The sequence below is a fragment of the Bubalus kerabau genome, chromosome 1, assembly GCF_029407905.1.
Source record: "Bubalus kerabau isolate K-KA32 ecotype Philippines breed swamp buffalo chromosome 1, PCC_UOA_SB_1v2, whole genome shotgun sequence".
Classification (NCBI taxonomy): domain Eukaryota; kingdom Metazoa; phylum Chordata; class Mammalia; order Artiodactyla; family Bovidae; genus Bubalus; species Bubalus kerabau.
Window position 1 is genome coordinate 95,340,771 of NC_073624.1, and position 18,320 is coordinate 95,359,090.

Sequence of the window (18,320 nt, forward strand, 5' to 3'; positions counted from 1 at the left end):
GACCTACTCCACTTTCCTTACCTTTCAAGACAGAAACCCGCCTTCTGCTTTTAAGTCGCTCACTTCTACCTCCTGCTGGAAGAGGAAACTGAAGGGCCAGCAGCGACAGAACATTCCAGAGACAATCAACAGGGCAGTAAAACTGGATGCAAAGCAAATATACTCCAATAAAAAATTAATTAAAAAAAAAACTGAACACGAGTTTCGCCCTGAAGAGCCTTTTATTTATGAAAGATTCCTCTGTGTGATAGGAGCTCTCCACCATACTTATGCTGAATCTTGTTAGTCTGGTGTGTCTCCTCAAACCAGAAGTTGTAAATAGCAGAAATCACATCTTGTCCTTGCTGGGAAATTCAAAACAAAAATAGAAAGTTAGTAAATAAATTGATTGAAACAAAAGGAAAAAAGAGGAGGAGGAAAAAACGTTAAGCAATCGTTTAACCTGGGGTAGAGAAAGTCAAGGGGAAATTTAAATTGATTTTTGAGTATGATGATTTTTTAAAAGCATGGCTCTTGCGCTCTTCACTGCAGAATTTCAGGGAGTCCAGCTGGACGTAGAGCAGAGGCTGTGCTCATGATAAGAAATAAGGTGACCATGAGATACTGTGTAAGTTATCAAAGGAGACTTAGGAACAGCGATTTACAGTCTCTGGCATAAAGCAGATGCTCAACAAATACTGAAGAAATTACTATCACTATGGGGAGATAGAAGACAAGGGAATGACAGCAAAGAACATTTCCTCCTGGTGAACAAGACTAGGAAAGGAGGTAGAGAATCACAAGACTCAGCCTGACAGCCATGTGGAAAGGCAGTGAGATGCAGAAGTGGCCATTCCCAGACAGGAGTCCAAAGCATGTCCTGGGCCTAAAGGCCACTCCCTGAAGGCAGGTTCCCCAGAGTTCCCTCTGTCTCTTTCAGATCTGCTGTCTCAGACAAGCCTTATTCTGAGCTTGCCTAGTCTTGGAACACAAAGCCAAAGCCCCACACAAATCAGATGATGGGCCAAGCCACCCTCCATGCCTGGCCTGGGCCTTGCTCTCCAGGCTCCCTTCCACCACATCCTGTTCCTAATCTGGTGTGATGCCAAGCTACTGTGGGTTCTTATACACGCTGCATGGTGCCTCAATTCCCTGCCTCTACTCCAGTATTCTTACTGCCCAGAGCACCCTACCTCCCTAAGCCCCTTGCCCCAACTCCAGGTCCACAACTCTTTCACCTGATTGACTCCTTCTCAGGCTTCAAGATTTATCTTAGGGATCACCTCCTCCAGGAAGCCTCCCTTGATTCTCTTGGCAAAAGTGAATGCTTCTGGGACTTCCCTGGGGATCCAGTGGTCGAGACTCTGCACTCCCAATGCAAAGGGCCTGGGTTCAATCCCTAGTTGGGGAACTAGATCCCACATGCCGCAACTGGGAGTCCACGTGCCACAGCTAACAGTTGTCATGCCAAAATTAAGACCTGGAACAGCCAAATAATAAAATATTTCTTTTTAAAAACTGAATGCTTCTCCCCTGTGCTTTCAGAGCCTCATTGTTTACATTTACCACTGTTCTTGCTTCCCTGTGGCTCAAATGGTAAAGAATCTGTCTGCAATCCAGGAGACCCAGGTTCGAATCCTGGGTCGGGAAGATCCCCTGGAGAAGGGAATGGCAACCCACACCAATATTCCTGCCTGGAGAATTCCATGGACAGAGGAGCCTGACGGGCTACAGTCTATAGGGTCACAAAGAGTCAGACACGACTGAGCAACTAACACACACACCATTGCTCTTGCCACTCTCTTGAAAGTGTGGGAAGTCTGAACTTGGCGTGTCTGCCTGCCCGACAACCCCCATACTCATGAACCCACAGTCACATGAAGCTATGTCCTCCCCAAGGGAGAGAGCCCCGCAGTGAAGCCTGTCCAGCCAAAGTCCTCAGACTGTGGATTTTCCGACAGAGGTTTGATGAGAGGAGGTCAGCAGGCCTCGGAACAGCATGCAGAGAAGGGAGTGTGATCAGAAGGAGGCCCCAGGAGGCCTAAGGGAGACCGAGCAGGGTGAGCCAAGAGGGTGGAACGGCTCCCAGGAGACTTCCTAGAAGAAAGGGTGCCTCTCAGAAAAGGTTAGAGCCCCGCCCTCTGTCAGTTCACCTACCTGCCCGCTTCCACCACCTCACCAACATGGGAGAAAGAGTCTACCGTTGAGTCCCGATCTTCAACACAGCAAAAGATGGAGCAGGTGCTAAAGTGGCACCTTTTTCTCTCGGCCCACCCTTCCCTTTGCCCTAGCACCGAATCCTGAAGGGGCCACAAAGGGGGTCACAGCTCCCTCAGCCACCTCCCTAAGGGGCTCTTTTATGTTAAACAGGAGTCTTCTTAAATAAATTTTAAAAACACACCTGCATAGCTGCTTGCCTACAAATACAAACCTGTCTATGCTAAGATACACACGTGCATGTCTTCTCTATGATCTAACTTTGCAAGTCGTTTAATTCAACTGAGGAGGGCCTGGGAGGCCCCCCAGTGACACTCCTGTGCTCCCACCCGCATTAATCTGCCAGGCTTCTGGGTTTCAGCTTCTGGTGTGGTTCACTGTGACCTGCAGCTTCCTGGGGGGTGAACTTGAGAAGCCCCTCCCCTGCTTTTAATCCTTGACTCCTCCTTCCACCCCAGAAGCTCAGGGAAAAGGCCTATTCAGCATCCACCCAGGGGAGGGTTGCAGTGAGGGGAAGAAGTCCAAGACTTCCTGCTCTGCCCACGGGGTGAGCTCCGGGACAATGCGGAGATTAACTTGTGAAGGAGCAGCCAGCAAGGCCAGGGAGCGGCTGCTTCTGGTAGGAGGCCCCCGCCAGGGAGGCCAAGCCCCTGAGGTGCACCCTTCACTGTTCTGCCCTACTGCCCTAAGCCTGCCTGTGAGCAGAGACCAGCCTGGGCAAACCGTGTGCCCTCCGTCTGCACACAGTAAGGTGGGAGGCACCTTGTGGAACGATTGGAGTCTGCAGACACTCCCTGGCAATGGAGGGTGGGAGGCACCAACTGACAGCGAAGGGGGAGGGGAGTGCAATCTGCAAACACAGCAAGAGGGATACAGGTCAGACCGCACACTGGAACTTTGCTGAAGAAGGGAAGATGGTGATGCTCCAGGTATCATCCGTCCAGAACAGAGGGTCCACAAAGGCTATATACCCAGACCCCCACCTCTGATTGTCCAACCAGAACCTCCAGGGCTGGCCCCAGTCAGGCATCCTCTACTGCCTCCACTCTCCCACCACACAGGGACAGCCATTCAGATAACCCTGACAGAGTCACCTGAGGACAGGGGCAAGTGAGCTCGGCATGAGAGCTCTATTAGAGCAACGTGTTTTCACTGCTCCATCCAACAACCGTGACGTTGTTGATTGTGCCAACAAGTTCCTGAAAGCCTTGCTGACCTGGAGGGAGAGCCGGTGCCTGGAGTTCCATGAAGACAAGGAGGCCTTGCTAGACACTAAGCATGAACTCTCCATAAGCGCCATAACCTCTTGTTCTGTATTCAGTGGAGACCCCTGACTGCCTGTCCCCATACCTGCCCTACGCCCCACGCCTCCACACTTGGACGCCTTCCCTCCAGATGCCTGCGTCTCAGCACTGAAATGGTACTGCCCTGCTTGCCTGCAATGAGCAGTCTCTGTACAACTGTTGGCTGTTTTGAGTCTGTGCTCCTATTCTGAAGGCAGCCTTCAGGCTTCACACACCGCACTTCTCTCCCAATAATCTGGGCAGATGACCTTAATAGGGACTGACAGATCCCTTGGGCCCCAGCCTCTTTCCCTTTCACCAGAATTCTGGGGACTTCTCCCAAGGAACAACACAACTGCTCAGAGATGAATGACAAAGGTGTTTTATTGAAGATTCACCCGAAGATGGATAAAGGGAAGAAGAAGAGAGGACAGGGCACTCCGGGGTTCTTGTCCCGACCTTGCAGGGTCGGTTGCTGCCCGGTGATGGAGAAGGAGTTTGGTCCTGATGTAGAGTAAGATGCAGGATCTGGTAGGAGGCAGCGTTGAGCTGGGAGGGGACACATGACCCTGATAATCCTGAAGATGAGGCACCTGGTTGGATTCTCCTCTGTCCATGGGAGGTAAAGAGTCAGCTGACACCTCTCCCATTCCAGCTGGATCACAAGCCCAAATCGGAAGAAGCTACCAAACTCTAAGAGGGCAGAGTCCATGTCCTGGCACTGAGATGACACTGGTAAGATGAGCCCCAGGAAAGGAGAGTGGAGGTAGGGTTGAAGGAAGCAGAGACACCAGGGCTGGGCAGGCTGGCCGCAGACGCTGCAGGGCCCCCGTCTCCTTTATCGGAAGGATTTCTTGGACACGGTGGTGGTAGAGATGATCTTGCCACTGGAACTGCCGCCAATGCCACCACCAAATCCAAAGCCACTTCCAGAGCCAGAACCCAGGCCAAATCCGGAGCTGCCTCCTAACCCTCCACCGAGGCCAACTGCGCAGGAGCCAGAGCCCAGGCCAAATCCAGAGCTGCCTCCTAACACTCCACCGAGGCCTCCTGCGCTGGCAGCTCCACCAACCACAGCTGCGGGAAAAAGGCAAGAACAAGGTAACTCCATCAGCACTGTTACCGGGAATCTCACCCCAAACCAGGGCAAACAAACAGCCACAGTAGGGAGCAGACAGTACTTACAGATGCTCACAGCACTCTGGCATTCTCCAGACATTCTGTGGGGGAGAGAAAGAGCAGTGAACCTCAGCAAGCCTGGAGCCACGCTTCATTCAACAAGCCGGTGGCAAGCACCCTCCCCCTTGTTAAGCTGAATTGAGGCCTGAATGTGAGCCTGCGTGTAACATCCCGGTTTATAACACACCAGCACTGAAGCAAGCAGTGCAGCAGAGGCGCCCTGGACTGGCCATGGCTCTGGACCCTCTCCATTTCCCCTGTTCCCACCCTGCCTTCCCCACTCACCGGCACTCCTCGCCCTCCAGCAGCTTGCGGTAGGTGGCAATCTCGATGTCCAGGGCCAGCTTGACGCTCATGAGCTCCTGGTACTCTCGCAGCACCCGGGCCAGCTCCTCCTTGGCCTTCTGCAGGGCGGCCTCTAGCTCTGTGCGCTTGCTGTAGGCATCCTTTAGGGCCACCTCCCCACGCTGCTCTGCGTCGGCCACGGATCCCTGCAGAGTCTGGCACTGAAGACAACGGCAAGGGACAGGCAGTCAATCATTAGGGCCTGTTGTCAAGACCTCGAAATCTGTCCCCTCTCCTGCAGCCACTTTATTTGGCTTAGGATGTTAGGATTCTGTCTGTCCTCCCCACGTTCCCTGACTCATGCATTTTATTCACTCCTGCTAGAGTCCACCAATGCCTCCACCTGACTGATTCAACAAAAATAAAACAAACAATGAAAAATAGCCAAGAAACCTTATTTACTGAGGTGTCATATCATGTTAACTAGGTTATTGCTGAAAAGATTTGGGTATGACTTGTCTGTTTTCAGTAACTAAGTCGTGTCCGACTCTTTGCCACCCCACGGACTGTAGCCCGCCAGCTCCTCTGTCCATGAGATTTCCCAGGCAGGAATACTGGAGTGGGTTGCCATTTCCTTGTGCAAAGAGCTACAAATTCCCTGCAGACCAGCTCAAGGTCTTCCAGCCTCATGCCTTGTCTGCTTGTCTACTCTGGAGACATATCTTGGGCCCCGGCCCTGTAGTGAGGCTCTCAGGTAGAGGTGACACCTACCTGCTTCTTGACGTTCTCGATCTCAGCCCGCAGCCTCTGGATCAACCTGTTAAGCTCTGAAATCTCATTCTTGGTGTTTCTCAGGCTGTCTCCATGTTGGTCCACTGAGGTCTGAAGCTGCTGGACCTGAGACCCAGGGAAGCAAGGGTCAGGGTCGTTTGGGTGAGGTCTATCCTCCAATGAACTCAGCAAAAATAGCCACAGGTGGCAGGGGTAATACAAAATGTCACATAATCTCCAGGCAGACCAGGATCAGTGACTCCCAGAAGAATCAGTTTACCTCTGACTTCTCTTGGGCTTGAGCTGATGATGGCTTGCTCACAGACATCAAAAGCAGAGCCCCAGAAGCCACCAACTCCAGAGAGACCCCTAGCACTCACCTTGGTCTGGTACAGGGCCTCAGCCTCAGCCTTGCTCCTCTGGGCGATCTCCTCATACTGGGCCCGGACCTCAGCAATGATGCTGTCCAGATCCAGATTGCGGTTGTTGTCCATGGAGAGGACCACAGATGTGTCGCTGACCTGGGTCTGCATCTGGGACAGCTCCTGCAGGGAAAACGTCTCATATCAGGTGTACTGGAGGGTCTTCCCTAATCTCTAACACCAGAGACACACCATCATCATGGAAATGGCCATGCCACAGGTTCAGATGGGAGCCAACTTGGCATTCCCTAAGTGTACAGAAGAGGAGGAGGGGTAAATTTCTATGTAGAAATCAAGTGGCTGGTGACATCTCAGGACAGAAGAGCAATGCCTGTAGTCTTCCCTGCTCTCTGAGGACCACAAGTCACTCCAGGTCAGGAGGCTCAAGTATGTTGGCATGGAAGGGAAGATAATGATCTTTCTCACTGGAGAAATGCTAGACAGCAATCACTTCTATCCCGTGCAAACTTCAGATCTAATCCTCTAAGACAACCTCTGGTTTAGAGAACCTCTCGGTTTCAGTTGAATCTCTCACTTCAATCCTTTCTATCCATGATCTTGCTGATAGCCATGGCCCTGAAGTAAGGGAGCTGGAGCACTTTCAAAGGACTGTCAGTTCCAACCAGCAGCCTCACAGGTGGAGGCCTTCCCTGAATGGAGGGGGTGGAAGATGGAGTCCTCACCGCAGCATAGAGGACCCTCAGGAAGTTGATCTCATCGTTCAGGGCATCCACCTTGGCCTCCAGCTCCACCTTGTTCATGTAGGCAGCATCCACATCCTGCAGAAGAGAAGGGAGGATAAGAGACAAGGTACAAGCATTCCAGTGAGGGGCAGGGGGCATTATGTGACACACAGGTAGCACCAGGTGAGGTGGTAAGGGCCTCACCTGATTTGGCCTGTTCTGCCCCTAAAGCCACCTGCAGACATGGAAGTTAATTATCCATGTGGGCTTTTTTCACGGCCTTAATTCCTAGTTCAGTGAGATCTGGATAGTATCAAGGAAGGGTGGGGTGGGGGGGGGGAGAAGGTCAGGATGAACCAAACCCATGATTCAAGCCAAAGACCACTCCTGAGGGAAGTGGGAGCACATCCCTACCCTCCTTCAACCCTCACCTTCTTGAGGACCACAAAGTCATTTTCAGCAGCTGTGCGTTTGTTGATTTCATCTTCATACCTGGGGGTGGGAAGATGAGAAAGAAAAGACAATAGCTCCACAGAGAGCTAGTGTTTCTCACTCTTTCCTGCTGGTTTTCAAACATCTATTGGAAAAAATCCATCTAATTGGCTACATTTTCGCATGTTCATGCAGATATTAATTTCATTTACATTGGCTGAGTAATGACCTTGTTTGAGGTAACAGTCTAGATTCTAGTTTATTCAGAGGAGTGAAAACCAAATTTTAAAAAGACTGTTTGCAAGAGATAAGATGTGAGGAAGAGAACAGGCATGATCTGGTTCATCTGATTTCAGTAGAAGACCTGTCCTTTGGCCATTAGGTGGACTAAATTCTTAGGAGAGTTGCCAATGCTCTAGTTCTTTTTCCTTGGTATGAGAGTGAATTGAGAGAGGGAGCTGGTATTTTTCTGTTTCATCCCATAATGAGCATACTAAGAGCTACTATGCATTCAATGATCATTGTATGCCCAGCACTATGCTACCTGCTTTCTCTATCTCATTTAATGTCATTTAATTCTCTCAACCTATAAGGTGGAACTATTATTCCCATTTTAAAGATGAAGAAGGACTTCCTTGGTGGTCCACTGGTTAAGACTCTGCACTTCTTCTGCAGGGGGGCATGAGTTTGATCCTAGGTCAAGGAACTAAGATCCCACAGTCTGCACAGTGCTGCCAATAAATAATAATAATAAAGATGAAGAGAACTAAGACTCAGAGAGGTTAAGCAAGCCGGCCAAGATCACACAGCTTCGTAAGTGGAGGAGTCAGTATGCCAAGCAAGTCCATCTCTCCTTACAGCCTGTATTCTCTTCACCCTGCTGTGTTACTTTCCATCCGTTTGGTATATGCCACGCCCAGCTCCCTGGACCTATCACTCATTTTCTGTTTGGGGCAACTTAAAGCTGACGACATCCTATTTTAAAAAGTGACCATGTAGATGCAGAACAGACTGGAGGTCATCCCTGACTCTTCAGGGTCTCTTCTGAGCCTGGGATTCTAAATGACTGAAGAGGAGCCCCCAGCTGGGGCACAGTCAGACAGATTTGTTGGACGGCATTCGCTCCCTACATACTTGGTCTTATAGTCCTCCACGCTGTCCTGCATGATCTTCAGCTCAGACTGCAGGCGTCCTTTGTCGTTGGCTAAGGTATCCACCTGCTTCCTCAGGGCATTGATGTAGGCCTCAAAGAAGGGCTCAAGGTTTTTGACAGATGTGGTAGTCGTCTGCTGCTGGAGGAGTTTCCACTTGGTCTCTAGCACCTTGTTCTGCTGCTCTAAGAAACGCACCTGTATTTAACAAAGGCACCAACCGACTGATGAGAGCCTGAAACTCTGGCAGGAGGGCTGGACCACACCAACCCAGTCAACCCAAGCCAACCTGGAAGCCCAAGAGCCTTCAGAGTAAGGCCACCACCTTACAACTTCAGGCACCATCTGCTGGAGTCAATATGGCAACCCCCCTCCGTGGAAGCAAGTGGGCCACATGTATTGGGAGGAACAGAGCAGAGCCCACACATCGGGGCCTGACTGTGCAGCAAGAACAACTGGACCACAGGGGTCCAGAAGGCCTGGGAAGAATTGCTAAGAAGAACATTGAACTTCTATGAAATAATAAAACTAATTCAGGAAATACAACCAGAGCCTAGGGGCTATTGCACTCAGTGTGACCTCACCCAAGGCAAAGGAATCATAAACTCACTGAAGATGTTTTTAAACAAGCTTTCTTATAGATGAACCTCATGTGTCCCTGTGAACCTATGCAGAATGGAATATAAAATGTCTAAGATCCAGCCCTAGACATATTCTGAGTCTCCTAGACTCAGTCCTGCAAGGGAACTTCCCTGAACTTTCCCTCTAGGAAGAGATCTAGCCAGATAAACCAAGGTGTAGCATGACATTTCCACTTTATGTGCCTCAGAATAGAAAAGAAAGCAGATAAGGGTGACTGATCATGATCTGAACTTAAACCGATGATGGGAGATAAGACAAGTAAGCACCCAACCGTCAGTCTTACTTTTGCACCTGTAGGTCCTAGAGTCACAATGAAGCCCTTTTAAGCTACTAGGGATTTCTTCAAGCTAGCAAGAACAAATATTCCCATTCAATCTACGCCAAGATCATTCATTCTTGCCCCATTCATCTAAGAGAATTGAGACTTCATTGCACAGAGAACCAGGGCACTCTGGGCCAAATGTGCTCACCCATCCATTCGGTCATTTGTCTTGGAATTAATGACTCTCTGGAACTAATCTGTCTACTATCATCCGTCACACATAAACATAGCATACAGTGCAAAAGTCTTGAACCTCTAGACCTTGCATGGAGAGGAAAGTAGACTACAAAAGAAAAAGGAGAGATTCAGCCCACTCCCCCTTCAAAAAGACCCCAAAATGAGCAATTTTGCCCAGAGTCAGGAGGATGAACTCGATGACCTTCTGAGGTCCTCATGGGCCCTGGAATCTGCCACAGGAGTCAGTCCCTCTCTCATTTGAGAAAGCAGCCTGGTTTTCTTCTGCCCCAAAATTGGAAGTGCCAATAGTTAAGCAATCGTATTAACTAGAATGAATTAACTATATTATTAACCATGTTATTTCTGAAACCAAAATCTAGAGAAAAAGCAAAGAAATGATGTACCCATTTTATAGCTGGGGTGACTGGGCCCAGAAAAGTTGAATGATTTGCCCAGAAGCACATAGCAATCTCAGGGAAATTCAAACATTGAACTGCTTTGAGCAGCCTATTTTCCCACCAGCCACAGGACAAAAGAGAAAGAGTACAGGTTCTCCTTAACTGGGTAGGAAACAGAGGCCCAGAGAAATCCACAGGTTTCCCAAATCTGCAGCAGGCTTAGGTATGAGATGCTGGGACTCAAAAACCCTGGCTTCTACCACCTTATCTGACCAAGGGGCCGCTCACCTTGTCGATGAAGGAGGCAAACTTGTTGTTAAGGAGCTTGATCTGCTCACGCTCCTCAGTCCGGACCTTCTGGATCTCAGGGTCAATCTCCACGTGGAGTGGGGTTAGCAGGCTCTGGTTGATGGTGACCTCCTGAATCCCTCCAGCAGGGCAGACCGGGAAGCCAGCACCACCTCGTCCACCGAAGGAGCCCCCGAATCCACTGCCAAAGCCGCCAGCGCCGAAACCAGAGCCAAAACCTCCAGCAACCCCAAAACCTCCAGCAGCCCCAAAGCCACCTGCAGCCCCGAAGCCGGCACCCTGCCGGCACCCGGCCATGCTGATGGAGATGCTCTTGTTCCCCCCGAGGTTGTAGAGGCTTCTGCTGCCGAAGCCCCCAGAGGAGCAGCGGCCTGCACCCCCAGACATGGAGGCTGAGCTGAAAGCAGCCTTCTTGACCCCACCTACGATGGCCGAGCCACAGCTAAAGCCACGGGGCCCGCCTCGCACATACTGCTGTCTGGCTATCATGACTGGAGAGAGAGGAGCAAGCTCAGAGTTGTCAGGGAGAAGCAAGAGGGGCCAGGTCACTGACTGCAGCAGTACCAGTCTGGGTCTCTTATATGTGCTGGAGAGCAGGGCTTGGTTGCAGGGGCATAAAGGGAAAAATCTGAAACATCTCTGGGCTTGGCCTTTGGCACTGGCCCATCCTTCTTGCACCTGCTGAACATGTCACAAACACACCTACAGAAGTCATTCGGAGGGCACACTCTCTTCCCTGAGAAGCTGAACCAGTGTCCCAGGGCCTCCTGGGTCACCACCGCCCCCCCACCCGACACTGCACTCTAATCTCACCAGCCTCCAGGGGCCTCCCTGCTCCAGACAAGACAACCGTCGCTCTGTTGCTCACTCCACAGAATTTGGAACCTCAGAGGCTGACTTCAAATGCACGCTTTGCAAACCTGCAGCTAGTCATTCTCTGGTGCTCAGCTGCTTCACCCATAAATTGGAAATAATACAAATATTTGCCTTCACCTTCTGTCAAGATCCTGAGATTACAAGGAATGAGGACTCTGTAACCTGTCAGAGACTGCACATATATTTGTCACTAGCATTTCTATTCCTCTGTGTGCACTTGGACCCAAAACGGGTGTCCCCGGTGTCTCAGATGGAAAAGAGTCTGCCTGCAATGCAGGAAACCCAGGTTCAACCCCTGGGTCAGGAAGATCCCCTGGAGGAGGGCCTGGAAATCCATCCAGTATTCTTGCTTGGAGAATCCCATGGATAGAGAAGCCTGGTGGGCTACAGTCCATGGGGTCACACAGAGTCAGACACGACTAAGCAACTAACAAGCACACACACATATATACAAAAGGGGAAATCCATAGTCCAGCCTGCTAGACTTCCAAACCTGTAGATCAGGACTCAGCTTGGGACTTCCTTGGTAGTACAGTGGTTAAGAATCCACCTGCCAATGCAGGGTACATGGGTTCGATCCCTGGTCCAGGGAGATTCCACATGCCACCAGACTACAAGCCTGTGCACCACAATTACTGAGCCCGAGCTCTAGAGTCCACGCACCGCAACTACTGAAGCCCACATGCCCTAGAGCCCATGCTCTGCAACAAGAGAAGCCGCTGCAATGAAAAGCCCACGCACCCCAACAAAGAGTAGCCCCAGCTGTCTGTAATTAGTGAAAGCTTGTGCACAGCAACAAAGACCCAGGGCAGCCAAAAATAAATAAGTAGTTTTTAAAAGACTCAGCTTGGCTTGATACACAATTATTGAAAACCTACTATCTGCCAGGCATGGAGCTGGAGGCGAAATACAGGTGACTCTGCCTCGGGCTCTCAGGACTTCCATTCCTTCTTGGGACTCCAGCCTGCATTTACCGGATTCTGGGTCAGCACTCTCCAGCCTGGTTCCCGACTGTGCACCGCGCTACTCCATTTGCTGCCCAGTCGTTTGCTTGGCTCACCAGGACAGGCCATGTCTGTTTTCCCATAACAATCTCAGCATTTGGGGCAGGAGCTGGAACAATGGGGTGATGGGGACATCTTTGGAAGAATAATGAAACCTATGAGCCCCTTCTCAGAGCGATGTTTTCAAATACAATACCCTAGTTTTAAGCTCGAACTTAAAGTCTTTCCCACTGAGTGCAGTGGATCTGTATTCAAATCCCACCTGTTGCTACTAACTGGCTGTGCAGTCTTGGGCAGGTCCCCTAATCTCTCAGAACCCATAGATCTTAGATGATCTCATAGATCATGAGATGATGTACCTACAGTGCCTGGTACACACTAGGTCTGGAGACATTCATTCTTACATCCTGCCCAGGCTTCGGTGTTGCCACTTTTGAGGAGAAATCAGATGAATCTTTATCTCTCTTCTCAATCTCTAATGAGACTGCTATCCCGAATCTGGGGAACGGCAGTGAAGAGGGCATTCCTGATTCCCACAGGCCCGAGCTGACCCTGACCAACTGAAAACTGGCCACTGCAAAAACAAGCAGCCCTAGACTTCCCTGGAGGTCCAGAGGCTAAGAATCTGCCTGCCAGTGCAGAGGACAAGTGTTCGATCCCTGGTCCAAGACAATCCCGCATGCCATGGAGCAACTAAGCCCATGTGCCACAGCTACTGAGCCTGCGCTCTAGCACCCAGGCTCCGCAACAAGAGAAGCCACTGCAATGAGAAACCCTCACATTGCAACGAAGAGTAGCCCCCACTTGCTGCAACTAGAGAAAGCCCTCACAGGAACGCAGACCCAGCGCAGCCAAAAATAATAAAAAAAAAAAAAAAATGAGCATCCCCTTCCATGCAAAGAGACTAAAGAGGCCCGTGGGATGAGAAGGTGCTGCATGGATCCAGGTCATGGGAACCAGGCTACAGGAAGACTGGATTGGCTGGGAGCTGTCTCCTCCAGCCAGCTCCTCTCTCCCCACCCCCACCCTCATTGCCTCTCCCTGCCCTCCTCTTCCTCTACTTCTCATCCACACCTCACCCTCTGTCCCCATCTACCTCTGCCTTTGCTGGGCTCTCTATGCACCTGCCCAGATGGCCTCTAAGTAAATGAGTGCTTGGAAGGGCTATGCCAGGGAGGACAGGAGACACCCACCTCCACCGGGGTTCCATCAAAGGTCCACTGGAGAAAGCCCGAGCTTTCCATCCACCTGTAGTAGGGGAGCATTCTAGAGCCAAGACCATCTCCTGTGAAGGTCAGGGTTGGACATCCTTCTCTCAATGAGTATTTATGGAGTGCCAGCTTTGTGCCAGGCTCTGTGCTGACTACTTTATATACATGTGATCATGGAATCTTTCTAGAAGCTCTCTGTAGCCAGCATCACAACGGTGCTTACAAATGATGACTTGGAAGACCCCGGGGCAGTGAAGTAGCCCCCAGGGTCACACAGTGATGGAGCTAGGACCCCAACTGACAACAGTCTATTCCCAAAGGCTCTGCCCTCCCTGGCCTCTCACCCATACCATCCTGCCTGATATAAAGTCAGTTTGTCTAATTTGTACAGCGGTCAATCCAGATTTGGGCACCTGAGCAAACCTTGAACCGGCTCTGAGGGCGCGAGTATGCAAGGGTTTACCAATTTCCACCCTAGTGGGCATGGCTGAGGCTGTAGCTGAAGGAGCAGTGAACAGCTGGAGCCACCCTCTAGGGGAGCTGAGGTCTGATTGTCTGCTTTTCTGCCCCGAGGGTGGGAAGGAGCAGAACCCAGGGCTCAGACCCCTCACCTGCCTCACCTCCCACTCATGGCTCGATCCTCCTGGCTGCCTCTAAGGGTTGACGAGGACCTTTGTAGGCTAGGAGGAGGCTTTTCCTCCCCAGAGATGTAGCCCCACAGTGTCTTGTGATGTGTCCATTGTGTCTTATAGTCTATAGCTCTGACACCCCAATACAAGAGAATGCTGCGTCCTTAAGGTGTGTATAAAACAGAAAGCCAACAGAGGTGGAAGGGACTTTAAGGGAAATAATCTATAATATATAATCAATCTTATTTTGTGCCTGTGGGACACCCAAACCATGGATCTTCAATGGAGGTACTTCTCATCACGCAAACCCTAAGTTGAGGCAGAGGTCATCCCTCAGACAGAAAGATGAGGGAAAGGCTGCCTGGTTTTCCAGGTAGCAGTTACTCTCCCACAGAACTGCCATCATGCGCTGGACACTGAGTGCTTTTCTTGTAAGAATTCCCTTCCTCACAACAACCCAGCTAAAGGGGGTCGCCAGGCTGTTTAGAGCTACAGACAGCCAAGGTTGAGAGAGCTTATATAATTTGACTAAGATCACACAGCTAGGAAGTGGTGGAGGTAGGTGGCCAGTCCTGTCCATCTAACTTCAAAGCTTGTGACCTTGATCTCTACACCCCAGTGGTTTATATCAGAATCTGCAGGAAAAACAATTATATGGGAACTTTGACCCGTAGCTTGTGGTCCACCAGAGCAGCCACAGGGCCGGCCAGCAAGCTAAATGTTCTATCCCTGCTTTTGCCAAGGAATGTTGATCGGATCATGTAGCCCTGTACTTACAAGTAACCAATAAGATAGGACCCTCTCATGGGGGGCCAATTCTGTGTCCTCCAACTAAGTCCAAATTAGCTAAATGACAAATCCTACAATAAACCCAAACCAAACAGAAAGAAAGTTCTAGACTAACCCTATTCTGTGGCTCATTATAAAGTCAAAATTCCCAGAAGTTCACAAAATCCTTGGACTATAGCCTGAAAAACTCAAGGCAGCATGCCCTCAGTGTACAAGAGAGCCCTTTCCCCCGAGGGAGAAAGGCAAAGAAGAGTTTCCATCCATGAAAAGGGGAAGGTTGCCTCCTGCAGCCCTGGGCCAGAGGCAGGAAACTGGACCAGGTGACTCTACCTGGAAGCAGCAGCTAAAATCCGGTTCCCTGACCCACCTCCACAGCTTCCACTCTTGTCCTTGTGACCCTTCCTCAACTGGCAGCCGTTCCCCATCTTGTCAAAGAGGAATAAGCAGCTGACAGGGGTGTGGAGCAGAGCGGAGGGTGTGTTTGCCCTGGGCTTTGTGGGTGAGGGAGACAAGCCCTGGCATTCAGTCCTGGGATTACGGGGATCCCAAGTCTTTTACTCTTAGCCCCAAACCTGGTGTGTGGTGTGGGAAAGCACCCCCGCCTGCCCTGACCGGGTTGGTGCCCTCACCCTGTTCAGTCACCCAGCCTCAGCCACCCCTGAGTCACTCCGTGGGGAGCCAGAGCCAACTTGGGGATCAGAAATTCTACAGAAAGGACCAGTCAGCATTTCGGAACGGGGACAGTGAGGGCAGAGAGAGGGTGGGGAGCCCTTAGAATCGGAAAGTGGGGTCTGTGCACTGTCCCCCCTTTCCCAGGGACAGAGAGCATTTCTGGTCTCCCCCGCCCCCCGGGCATGTGTCAGCAGGGGTAACCCAACATGTTCTGGCAGCAAAACCATTCTTGTCATCAAAAACAAATGCACAGCCCCATTTGTAAAACAAGTAAAAGAGGAGATGCTCTGATTGGTGCAGAGGAGGGAACTATGAACCTTCTTGCCTGCTGGCCTCTCCCAGACCCCTTGAGAGCAGCCCCTGGGGTTCTGAGTCTCCAGAAATTCAGCCTGGAAACCCCTGTGTCCGGGCCATTCCCAGATTTACACGAGTATTTCTAAGTAACATAACAATTTGTCCTTAGTGGATCTTCCTGGCCCATAGTATAATCTTTGAGTTTTGTTATATGATGAAGCTGTTTCTATTTCTTAAGTCCTAACTATAATTTCATATCTTTTTGCCTTTTCATATTGTTCATGGGGTTCTCAAGGCAAGAATACTGAAGTGGTTTGCCATTCTCTTCTCCAGTGGACCATGTTTTGTTAGAAGTCTCCACATGACCCGCCCGAGCCTACACTGCATGGTTCCTAGTTTCATTGAGTTAGAAAAGGCTGTGATCCATGTGATCAGTTTGATTAGTTTTCTGTGATTATGGTTTTCACTCTGTCTGCCCTCTGACGGATAAGAATAAGAGGCTTATTATGGAAGCTTCCTGATGGTAGAGGCTGTCAATCCTAAAGGAAATCAGCCCTGAATTTTCATTGGATGAATACTCATTGGAAAAGACCCTGATGCTGGGAAAGATTGAAGGCAGGAGGAGAAGGGGACGACAGAGAGTAAGATGGCTTGATGGCATCACCGACTCGATGGACATGAGTTTGAGCAAGCTCCGGGAGTTGGTGATGGACAGGGAGGCCTGGCATGCTGCAGTCCATGGGGTTGCAAAGAGTCGGACACGACTGAGCAACTAAACTGAAGTGAAATATAATTTCAATAAAATTGTTTCTCTGTTAGGATATATACATATGTGTATATGTATAACTGAATCACTTTGCTTTACACTTGAAACTGACACAGCACTGTAAATTAACTATGCTTCCTTTTTTTTTAATTATCTGATTACCACTTCCAGTTAGCTGAATTGGAATTGTGAGAGTGAGCACCCTTGCCTTGTTCCTGATTTTGGAGGATAAGCTTGTGACCTTTTATCTTGAAGTGTGATGTTAGCTGTGAGCTTGTGATAAATGTTGAGGTATGTTCCTTCTATACCTAGTTGTTGATAATTCTTATATGAGTGGGTGTTGAATTTCTTCAAATGCTTTTTCTGCGTGTATTCAGATGATGCAGATCCCTGGGTCAGAAAGATTCCCTGGAGGAGGGCATGGCAGCACACTCCAGTATTCTTGCCTGGAGAATCCCATGGACAAAGGAGCCTGGTGGGCTACAGTCCATAGGGTCCCAAAGAGTCAGGCATGACTGAAGAGACTTAGCATGAAGCACGCACATTAAGATAATCATATGATTTTTTTATTTTTTATTCTGTTAATGTATCACACATTGATTTGTGTATGTTGAGCCAACCTTGCATCCCAGAGATGAATCCCACTTGATTATGGTGTATTATCCTTTCAATGTGCTGCAGAATTCAGTTTTCTAGTATTTTGTTGGGAATTTTTTTGTATCTATAGTCATCAGGGATATTAGTCTGTAGTTTTCTTTCCTTGTAGTGTGCTTATCTGGCTTTGATGCTAATCCCATGAAATGAGTTGGGAGTTTTCCATTCTCTTTGGGGTTTGGAGAAGTTTGAGAAGGGTTGACATTAATTCTTCTTTAATATTTAGTAAAAAATTTACCAATGAAGCCATCTGGTCCTGGAATTTTCCTTTTTGGGAGATGTTTAATTACTGATTCAATATCCTTACTGGTAATTGAACGGTTCAGATTTCCAGTTTGTTCCTGATTCAGTCTTGGTAAGTGATATATATCCAAGAATTTATCCCTTTCTTCTAGGTTGTCCAGTTTATTGGCATATAGTTGTCCATAACAACCTCTTATGATCCTATGTATTTTTTTATAATTTTATTTATTTATTTTTGACTGAGCTGGGTCTTCGTTGCTTTGCACGGGATTTATCGAGTTGTAACAAGCTAGGGCTACTCTTCATTGCGGTGTGTGAGCTTCTCATTGCAATGGCTTCTCCTGTTGTGGGGCACAGGCTCTAGACGCATGGGCTTCAAAAGTTGCAGCACGTGGGCTCAGTTGTGGCACACAGGCTTAGTTGCTCTGCAGCATGTGGAATCTACCCAGACCAGGGATCGAACCCATGTCCCCTGCATTGGCAGGCAGATTCTTACACACTGTTCCACCAGGAAGTCTGATCCTGTGTATTTTTGTGGTATCAGTTGAATGTCTCCTCTTTCTTGAATAATTTCATTGATTCAGGCCATCTCTTTCTCCCTTGGTTAGTCTAGCTAAAGATTGTCAATTTTGTTTACCTTTTCAAAGATCCAACTCTTAGGGGGTTTTGTCTTTTCCACTATTTTCCTGTTTCCTATTTAATCTACTTCTGTTCTAATCTTTATTATTTCCTTCCTTCTTCTAAATTTGGACTTACTCTGTTCTTTTTCTAGTTCCCTGAGGTGTAAAGTTAAAATGTTTATTTGGGTTCTTTCTATTTTCTCAATACATGTGTTTATAGCTATCAATTTCTCTCTTAGAACTGCTCTTGCTGCATCTCATAAGTTTTGGTATTTTGTGTTTCCATTTTCATTTGTCTCCAGATACTTTTGT

The 18,320-nt window shown here is 49.2% G+C and overlaps 1 protein-coding gene across 3 annotated transcripts; it reads right to left on the reverse strand.

Annotated features, from left to right (window-relative positions):
• Nucleotides 1-3,815: 3,815 nt before the first annotated feature.
• Nucleotides 3,816-10,739, reverse strand: KRT4 (keratin 4). Of its 3 annotated transcripts, XM_055566374.1 has the most exons (10): nucleotides 10,230-10,637; nucleotides 8,386-8,600; nucleotides 7,251-7,311; nucleotides 6,820-6,915; nucleotides 6,095-6,259; nucleotides 5,715-5,840; nucleotides 4,944-5,164; nucleotides 4,665-4,699; nucleotides 4,548-4,556; nucleotides 3,816-4,442 (listed from the first exon to the last, which is right to left on the reverse strand). In XM_055566374.1, the coding sequence occupies exons 1-10, from the start codon at nucleotides 10,635-10,637 to the stop codon at nucleotides 4,318-4,320; spliced, it is 1,461 nt and encodes a 486-aa protein (XP_055422349.1). In that variant the 3' UTR covers nucleotides 3,816-4,317. The 3 variants fall into 3 exon arrangements, with proteins under 3 accessions (XP_055422349.1, XP_055422347.1, XP_055422348.1); XM_055566372.1 differs by having other exon boundaries at nucleotides 3,816-4,556; nucleotides 10,230-10,739; XM_055566373.1 differs by having other exon boundaries at nucleotides 3,816-4,556; nucleotides 4,944-5,158; nucleotides 5,709-5,840.
• Between the last annotated feature and the right edge of the window lie 7,581 nt (nucleotides 10,740-18,320).

What these genes read in the sequence shown, in the direction of transcription:
- KRT4 (XM_055566372.1), bottom strand. Translation starts at nt 10,739, where the DNA reads ATGATAGCCAGACAGCAGTATGTGCGAGGCGGGCCCCGTGGCTTTAGC. An exon ending in TTGCCTCCTTCATCGACAAG is followed by an intron (nt 8,601 to 10,229) that starts GTGAGCGGCCCC and finishes TGTTAAATACAG; the next exon opens with GTGCGTTTCTTAGAGCAGCA. An exon ending in CCAGAGTGCTGTGAGCATCT is followed by an intron (nt 4,557 to 4,664) that starts GTAAGTACTGTC and finishes TTTTTCCCGCAG; the next exon opens with CTGTGGTTGGTGGAGCTGCC.